The 10,125-nt window shown below is 38.8% G+C and overlaps 1 protein-coding gene across 1 annotated transcript in view; it reads right to left on the bottom strand.

Moving 5' to 3' along the window:
• Window positions 1–1,972: 1,972 nt before the first annotated feature.
• The window catches only part of TRPM3 (transient receptor potential cation channel subfamily M member 3), a gene marked incomplete at its 5' end in the record, with an annotated part of 447,240 nt that continues 439,087 nt past the window's right edge, over window positions 1,973–10,125 (bottom strand). The window contains 1 exon segment of the mRNA XM_084503856.1: window positions 1,973–8,613. Coding sequence (XP_084359982.1) covers window positions 7,164–8,613 — 1,450 coding nt within the window. The 3' untranslated portion in view covers window positions 1,973–7,163.

The following is a 10,125-nucleotide window of genomic DNA, read 5'->3' as shown; positions in this document are numbered from 1 at the left end:
CCTTCCCTTAGATACTGCTTGTCATTATTGTTTCATAATATTCTACAACTACTCATGCTGCAACCAATTATTTGAAAATTTCATAATCATAAAATTTTGGGATTTTATATATTTTTTTTTTCACTGTTGTTCCAGAAATATAAACAGGGTGAAATTTGAGGTTGATACACAAAGACTGTGAAGATGTAGAAGCATTTCGGTACTCTAAGTTCTTGCTGTATTCAGTTGTGAGGATAACGAATCAGGGTGGAATGTCATGGTCAACTTCAAATGGAGTTCTTTGCCATTGTGTGGTAACTGGAGTAAAAGATACCAGACCACTGCCCTAAAAGCTATAAGAGTGCAGTTTGTGGGCTTAAAAATCAAGACATCATTTTCTACAGGCATATACTAACTGTCTGAATTCAGATTAAGGTTTTTCCTGGGAAATCTCAGGAGGGACCAGGTACATAGTGTTACCTAGAAATCAACTGTCTTGCACAGATCTGTGTGCATATGTGTGTGTATAAGGCTTCAAAGCTCCTACTGTCTTTACTGAATGGCACTCTAGGAGATTAGATAAAATCTGATTTATCATTTCCTTCTGAGAAATCTGAAATAAATAACACCTTTCTCAACCATTCCCCTCCTGAAGTGTGACTGATTTATGTAGAACTATCTTGAGTATCTGATATATTTGTGTTCAGTGGGATGTTTCCTGTGTCTCTTTTGCATTTAGTTAAAATATGTATTATCTCAGTGAAGAGTCACTTGCTGAAGGAGCAGATCCTGACCTTGACTTACTTTGTGTCAGTGCCTCTTTTTTCCAGCATTTTTGTGAGGAAGTACCAGGGCTGGTTGTAGAGCATCATGAAGACAGAGGTAATGACTTCGTTCTTGAAGAAGCTGAGATACAAGTTCAGAGGAGGTCATGGGTACTAGTGGCTTCCTTGGTTTCTGTTGTTTTCAATGAACCTTCTTTAGTTACAAGAGCCAATGATGCCACCCATCTGGGTGGTGTGCCACACAAATGAGTGTGTTTATTCAAGACTATGTGGAAGCAACTTAGAGTGGACCTGTAATCAATGCTTGTATCTCTCAACTTGCTGAAGTGGTAGCTGTAAATAAAAGAAACTATCACTTCTTCTTAACAAACACATCAAGACATCAAGATGTCTGTCTGTCTGGGCTCAAACTTGGGTCTGATAATGACCAGGAGAAGAGATATCTGAATGACACTCCATTTCAGAGGTGGAAGTAACTTAGAACATTCAACGTGTCAGTGTGCAAGGCAGCAAACAATTTTTTTTTTTTTTTTTTTTTTTTTTTTTTTTTTTTTTAAGCTGTGAAGTTAGAACTAGAGCAGTGGGAGGTCTTAGAGAAAAGCAGTTTCCATCACACTGCTATTGTGTTGCTGTGTAGTAAATGACCATGAATAAATGTACCAGTAAGTACAGATGTTTTGAACTACATCTTTTCTTTTATTGCAAAACAATTGTTACAGAATTGTCAGAAAGTTCTACTGTAGTAATTGCCAACTTCTGCTTTTTTATTACATATCTAAACACAGTCTAAAAGTGCATTGTGAATCCAGTAGACCTTTGGAAAGTACCATTTTCCCTAGTGATATACATTTAGACAAATCATACTTGAAAAGCTTCATATTAGTAGGAATTTGTTTAAAATGACATTTTAATCATTTTTTTTCTCCCTTTATAAATGATTGTTATACACTTACAAATGATAACCCAAATAATAAACGATTAAATAGCTATTAGTATAGTATATTGCAAACACTGTTCCAGACAGCAGTAGCAGCATATAGACTCTCCTCATGTACAACAACTGCAGTGGTGGAAGAAGAATATAACTTTAATACAATTTACTCTTGTGAAGGCATAAAATTGTATTTCACAGCCAATTCCCACTTCTGTCCCCTCCCTCTCCCTACCAAATACTAAAATAAACAAGACTTATCACTTCCCTGCAGCAGAAAAAGCAGCAATTTCATAATCAAACATTTTTCTTAATCACTTTTTTTTTTTTTTGAAATAAGTACTCTGTGGCTCTATGATAGATCTGAAAACGTATAGCAAAAATTAATAGGTTAGAGACTTTCATGACTGCTCTGGCTCAATGGCTCAGTCATTAGACTGCCCACCTGATGATGACTTAGGATAAGCTGTGCCATGACTCAAAGTAATATAGGAATAGCAGGATAAAAGAATAAATCCATTCTCTGACAAATGTCAGAATAACTCCTTAGAAATCAGTTTTTTGTTTTTTTTTTTTTTTTTTTTTTCCCATCAGATTTGCATCAGCAGTGATAAGACCATAACTGTCATCAATATTGCAGAAGAGAAAATTATATTACCTATAGTGTTCACCCTGTGATTAGCTATTAAGCTGCATAATTCTTACTGGGGTGCAGAAAGTTGGTCCCTCCACATTCAACACTAGTGTTTCTCTGCAAAAGTGTGGCAAGGCCAGTGAATTCCATCCAAAGTAATGCAGTGTTTCCTTATATAAGCAGACACCTCAATGCCATACTTCTGCTCAGTTTGGACGATGTTGTTGTTTGAAGTGGATGATGGAAAATTAATGCTATAAAGCTTTCCTATTTCTTTTGAAGAAGGTGGTCAATACCTGACACCATTTAACAGAACTGAAAACGTTGTGTTTTTTGAAAAAAATAGGCATATTTGTGCAAAAAGGCAAATATACTATTATTTTGAAGCAGGGGGGAGGCTCACAACTACGAAAGTATTCCTAGGGAAATCCAGGAATCACAAGCTCACATTTTCCTTTGTGGTGATTATCAAATCCTCTTAACTGTATAACCTGAGCAACATAACAAGACATTTATGCTTGTTTTAAAAATCTGCACCATGAGTTTATAGATAATTTTGTTTCACTGGCTCGCTCTAAACTAAAACCTTTGATAAATTCTGCTCTCAGGACAGAGATACTTGTTTTTTCCGACTGCAGTCATTGGACTAAGGCTGTGTGCTGCTATCAGCACATTTTTTTATCAGTTATATGTGTAGTTGCATTTTCCACGTACTGACAGTTTCTAGGAAACAAATCATTTTCTTCTCTTACAAAAAATATACCTAACTAAGATATTTATCCCCTGACAAAAGGCTATCCATTCCACAAAAGGTACAAATCATTTTTATTTTTATTTTTTTACCAAAAATCTATAAATGGAAAATGAAAAAAAGCAATCTATATTTGGAACCCAGAGGGCTTTCCTTATGTGCATGAATGGATATTTTGGGTGTTCATTGTATTTTTAAATTATCCCCACACTGCCATTTATTAACTGGCACTTGTGCTAAGAACAATAATGTAGCACCTTATCTCTTCCAAAAAAGAGAGAGCCAAATGTCTGAGGACTGCTGTAGGTTCGCATTTTGTGTTGAATATTTCAATTTCATAAAATACAATTGTCATTTAAAAATAATAAAAAAATCAGTTACTTAGCTAAAGATCAAACATAATGGAAATAATGTAAACATCCAAAAGCTTGAATTCATTCCTAACTGGATTCGTCTTTACAGGCAGGCAATAGCAAAATGTTAAGTTTCATAGCAGTCCAAAGAAACTCATGGAACAATGCATGCATTTTCATTGACACAAAAAAAGACTGGACTGTAAGGAAGAGAAACTATTTCAGTCATACTACACGGTTATTGTGAAAGAATAATATGCTATAACCCAATACCTAGGACAAGTGTATACCCCAACTGTAGAATAACATCACTTAAACTGGAAACAACAGAACAGATTACTATAGGAAAATACTTATAAAATACTGTACACTGCTTCCTCAGTTGGCCAGCGTATGTAAACAAACAACTAAGTTCAGCTGAGTTTCAAAATATTATTAAAGTTCATTTATCTTATAATCTTTTGCATAACATGCCAGTTCATCTTTCACATTACCACAGCTCACCTGTCACAGCCCACAGTGGCTCATTAGAGGTTTACACATCAGCTCATACAGACATTTAAGTGGAGCTATACAAAGAAATGTGTGAAATATACCTAACTCACACACTGTGACCAGAAATGCATATTCCATATGTATGCTAATAACTGGATAGTGGAACTTAATGCTTGATGCAACATGTGCTATTTTATTGAATGTTACAGATTTACAAACAAGACTTTATAATGTGATATTAAAATTGTCCTGTAACGTTCACTAATATTATCACATGTCACAACTATACTGGTTTATACATGGGAGATATGTATATATGTGCAGATATATAATTCATAAGCGTTATCCCTTGATACAGAATATGTCATGGCACAAGCTATAGGTACATGATGATGGATGATAAGACTTTTACTCTCACTAAATGGTCATAGTACATTGGGAGGGGGCAATCTGGCCCCATTGCAAGAAATGGGTTTCTTACCACCAAATTCTGAAAGGAGCAGTTTGATGCAATACGTAAAAAAGAGATGAAGATGAAATAACATAACATCCATCATAATATATTCTATAGAAACCACGTTGTAGAATAAATGGGAAACATTCAGGAAAAGAAGTGTTTTGACATCTTGCAATCACACTTTTAACATCTGAATTTACATTTTATATATAATGGCAAATTTTAAGAGGTAAATAAAGTGTCCTGTTTCCTTTTACCTGGAATGTGTGTTCCAGATCAATAAAGTGCTGTATCTTAAATGTTTATACAGCTTCTGGGTTTGGCAAATTCCTTTACCCTGACAAACTAAGCGATGAAATCTACCCCAGAGGAGAGCCCTATGCCTCAAACAAATCACTGTTGACGAATTTCTAATGAATTTGAAGTTCCTCTAGAGTAGGCCAGAAATATGGTGGAGGTGGAAGAATCCACGAATAGTTTTAGAAGACATTCGTAAAAGTAACAAAGAAAACAGAGCGAGAAGATCCCCCTATACTCATCAAGGACAAATAGATTTGGAGAAGCCTTAGTAAAAGGCTGCTAACAAAAGTTGGCACATTTGAAGCAGACTGTTAAACACAAGTTCCTTTGTCCCTGGGCTTTTTGCTATTGTTCAACAATCAGCCTATTACAAGCATGCTTCATAATGCACAGAAAGGTTTCTGACCTTTCTTGGTGTTGCCATGTGACCATAATGCTGCACATGGACTGCAAGGCAATTGCATAAATATGGTGTCTTGGTGGAGTTTAGCTCACTGAAAGCTTGGTCAAATAGGATAAAGAAAGGAACACATTGGTGCAGGAAGCACGAAACACATTGTGCTTAGTGTGTCCATGTTGCAGTTCTCTATGTAATGAACTTTCCAACGTAGTGACTCAGTACCTAAAGGTTTTTACCTTCTTTGCCTCTTGTCTTGAGCCAGATGATTATTTTTATGTCTCTATTTTTTGTCTTTCAGACTTTATTCTCACACGATCCTTAGAGTCTTCCAGTGCGAGATTCTAGTGAGAAAATGTCAGCCTACATTTTCAAAGCTGCCTTAGAGATTTGGAAGATAATTCCCATTTAAATAAATGGGAAGTGTGTACCCCACTTGCACATGCTCTTTTTTAATAACAAAAAGGACCTGATTCTACACAGATGTTGGTCATTGTAGAGATGTTTTAATTTTTAACAGCACTAGCTTCACTCTTTTCAAGCTTGAAAGTCCCTTCACAGAGGATGTGAAATTTTGATCCAGTTGCTTTTTATACTTCCTTAACATTTTCCTGTCTTCTGCATACCCTTTCTCCTCTGCTCACAATGATATCTTTCCTTAATAAGTTTAAAATTCCTGTTGATACTGTGGTCCCTTAGAAAGTATGTGAGTGAGGTCAGTGGAGTCTATTGCCATTAACCAAAACCCACAATTATATTACAGATCAAATACATTTTCTCCTACTAAAATGCATGTAATGTAATATGTTGCAGAACAGTGGAAGCATACTTGCAAGTGATGTAATTTGTTGTTAACAGACAATTCCTGTTTCATTCTGGTTCTTTAACCTACCTTAAAAACACATACTACATACCTTTTATTGTTTTGTAGTATTCTGCCAAGAATGCTTTCATTTAAGCAAATTCAGCCTAATTTGGTTGATCTGGATTTAGACCAGATAAATCTTGATACATCTTATATAGTTTGAAATGTTCAAATACAGTGACGTCCTCATTAAAAAAAAAATAAATTGTATAGTTTTAGGTGACAAATATTGGCAGCTCAAAGGGAATGGCAAGAAGAGCCTGGTGGCAACCTCACAGGTAAATCTCTCCAGTCTGTACGATTAATTAAACAGAGCAGTAAGAACCTGACAGTAGTGCTGTGCTCTGTTCTGATCACCCCATTCTTACTGTTCCATCACATCCTTTGATTTAATAAGACAACATATTGATGACAAATATGGTAAAAAAATAAATATATACTATTCTGCTAAATTACATTCATCCTAAGCTTGCTTAGCTGTCCTAGAATCTAGAATGCCTATTTTACACAGGAAATCACCTGATATTTTAACATAAATTCCTCCTCCATTTAAGTTGCAGTACAATAGGTGTTTCTGTTCCCTTTCTACTTTTGATTTTTTATATTTTAATTATTATTATATATATATTTTGTGACACTAGAAGTTGATACAAAAAGAGACAAGTGAACTTTATGGTTGTTAGCTTGTTCATCTTCCTTTTCACAAGAGTAGGGAAGTAAGGTATTTGGGAGGCTTTAGGTTTATTTGCTGCCAGTTCCTACAGAAATAACAAATGCTTTTCATCAGTCATCATAATGATGAAACGGTTGAAAAGGAAGTCATGATTGAAGTTTAGAACATCTAATTTGTACATCTCTTTTTGCCAGTTAATTCCTGTGTCCTAAAAACTTGTGAATAATAGATCTTAGGATGCCTTCTAGTAAAAGGCAGATTTCTGAACTCAGTTATTACTTGTGACTTCATAAAGGGGGATTTTTTTCTTGTTGTTTATTGAGGTGATCATAATTATTTCATCCCTCCCTTTTTCCTTAAGTGCAAATGTCAACTGGGTCAAGATGCAGTAGCTCAGCAGGAGCTGCTGAGACTGACAATGTGCTCCCTTGACTGGTGGCTAACGCCAACTAGAGTTGACATGGAATTATATGAGATGTGTTAATTCTTCTAAGGAAAATGGACTGGAGAGCAGATGATCCTGCCTGCAAGCTTTGTCTAGGCCTAGCTGTGCTTGCTTTCGAAGCTACGGAAGGCTCCTGTTCTTGATAATCTCCTCAGGGACAGGTTGTCTCCTTTGCTCTCTGGCCTCGAGGACTTGCTCCTCTGGAAGGGGTTTCGCAGACTCGTTGCATTTCGCTGTCTGTCAAGTTTATCGCTGATTGAGTAGCTCTTACGTGTGTGCTGTGCATACAGCATGTTGGACTCCTCTGCAGAGTAGCTGTTGGCTCGCTCTATTTTTGGAAGTGGGATGCTGTTGTTCAGAGTTCTTGTTGCATTGCCATCTTGAGGAGATAAGGGGATTCCCTTCTTGTCTTTGGACTCAATATCTTCATGATCAGAACTTGGGTGGCTTAGTTCTGCTTCTCTCTCTGGGTGGCAGCATCCCAAGTCTTCCACCTTGCCCCCAAGGCTTCCAGGAAAACTGGCCCTCTCTGCAATGGTCTGGGGAGCGCTCACACACCTTGTGTCTATGCAGTCTGTAATACTTGTGTACTCTGCTGTTTTGACTGGGACGCCAAGGCTGCTGAAGTAACTTCGAGATGGTGAGAACATAAAACTGTGAGATTTCACAATTGGTGTTTCCTCCAGAATGAATGGAGTTGTAGCCAGATAACGACTGCTTTTGGATCTCTCTAAAGTGTGGTACAAGGGAGGGTCTGAATCCCAGGGTATTTGGCAATCTGTGATTTGTGAATAGTCTGAAGAAAATGCTCTTGTTTCTATTCCAGATGTTTCCTCATAATCAAGACTCCTGCCAGAAATCTTTTCACTAGGTGTACTGCTAATATACGTGCTGTTAGCTAAAATGGAAGAGGCTATGTGAGCCTGTAGGGCTGTATCTACAGTACCGAGAATATTTATGGAGCTGTCAAGAGGCTCTGTGTCAGAATGCATCTCATCCATTGCAGAAACATAGATGTCGATACAAGACGAAGGCCTTCTGGAGTCTGGGGCAATTGACAAAGTGCTGGTAGGGGCTAAGGGAGCCTTTCCTTCTTTTGCTATCGAGTGGGAACTGCTAGCCCTGTGCAGGCTTGGAGACCTTTCCTTAAAAATGCTTTCAAACTTTTCCAACCCACACTTGTCCTTCATATTTGTTGCATAGAAAGAGTGGCTTCGCATGCGGGGTGTGATTGTAGGAGATGTTGGGGACATGGACTCCTCTCCTGTAGGATCTATGCTCTCTTGAAGCTTGTAAGTATTTCCTTCCTGACTATTGAAGCTACTCTGCCTCACAATGTAGGCTGCATCTGTACAGTCAGATGAGGTCCTGGATCGTATCTTGGTTGTCTCACCTCTCTCTATGCCGGTCAGTTTTTCTAAGGCTGTCACCATTCGTCCTATCATATCTTCCAGCTGAGCAAGCCTGATGTCGACAGTCTGCAGAGAAGCCTTCATGCAGTGCTCTCGCTCATTTACTTCTTCCAGTCGCATGGCCATGTTCTCTACCCTTAAGGAGGGGAAGATAAAATGGGTTAATTTTTACAAAGCAGTGATGTTCAACCAATAGGTCATTGAAACAAATTGAAATAAATAGGCCTCAACATTCAGAATCAGTGTGCACCTCATATACATCAAACATTGCTAAAAGAGTTTCAGCAACCAAAGGATACTGCTTGCTCAGGAAATTGTTCCAGTAAGTTAACCAGTCAGTGTCTGCTCCTTATTGATTATAACATAGAAGGGATTTTAGGTATGCACTATCCCAGGGACAGGGGCTATTACAGAAATGTTATTGTGATTTGTTACCTCTCTGCTACCAAAACTTCTAATTAGGTGGTTACAAATGAATAAAACTTTCAGCACATGCACATGATATTGCTCTCAGTTGTGCTACAGGCAGAACTATTGTGGTTAACTCCTGAATTAAAAAAAGTCATGGAAGTGTGTAATGTGCCACAGAACGTGGGAAATACCTCACATTTTTCTTCTGATGTTCCCCCCATATTTGTACCAGCTACCCTTGCATGGGCCTAAGGAAGTATTTTCCTTGTTCTCTGATTCATACTTACAGAATCACAGAATCACAGAATTTCTAGGTTGGAAGAGACCTTCAAGATCACCGAGTCCAACCTATGACATTAACCAGTCCTCTACTAAACCATATCCCTAAGCTCTACATCTAAACGTCTTTTAAAGACCTCCAGGGATGGTGACTCAACCACTTCCCTGGGCAGCCCATTCCAATGCCTCACAACCCTCTCAGTAAAGAATTTCTTCCTAATATCCAACCTAAACCTCCCCTGGTGCAACTTTAGCCTGTTCCCCCTTGTCCTGTCACCAGGCACGTGAGAGAATAGGCCAACCTCACCTTGCTACAGCCTCCTTTAATGTAACTGCAGAGTGCGATAAGGTTGCCCCTAAGCTTCCTCTTCTCCTGGCTGAACAATCCCAGCTCCCTCAGCTGCTCCTCGTAGGACTTGTTCTCCAAACCCCTCACCAGCTTCGTTGCACTTCTCTGGACTCTCTCGAGCACCTTCATGTTCTTCTTGTAGTGAGAGGCCCAAAACTGAACACAGTACTCGAGGTGCAGCCTCACCAGAGCCGAGTACAGGGGGACAATCACTTCCCTAGACCTGCTGGCCACACTGCTTCTTATACAAGCCAGGATGCTGTTGGCCTTCTTGTCCACCTGAGCACACTGCTGACTCATATTGAGCTGACTATCAACCATCACTCCCAGGTCCTTCTCCGCCTGGCAGCTCTCCAACCACTCATCTCCCAGACTGTAGCTCTGCTTGGGGTTATTGCGCCCCAGGTGCAGGACCCGGCACTTGGCCTTGTTAAACTTCATACAGTTGGCCTCAGCCCATCGGTCCAGCCTTTCCAGATCCTCCTGCAGAGCCTTCCTATCCTCGAGCAGATCGACACACGCGCATAGCTTGGTGTCATCTGCAAGCTTACTGAGGGTGCACTCGATCCCCTCATCCAGATCATCGATAAAGATATTAAAGAGGACTGG

The sequence above is a fragment of the Aythya ferina genome (genome assembly GCF_964211825.1).
Source record: "Aythya ferina genome assembly, chromosome: Z".
Classification (NCBI taxonomy): domain Eukaryota; kingdom Metazoa; phylum Chordata; class Aves; order Anseriformes; family Anatidae; genus Aythya; species Aythya ferina.
Note: the sequence above shows the minus strand (reverse complement) of the source record. Positions and strands in the feature narration are given on the sequence as shown.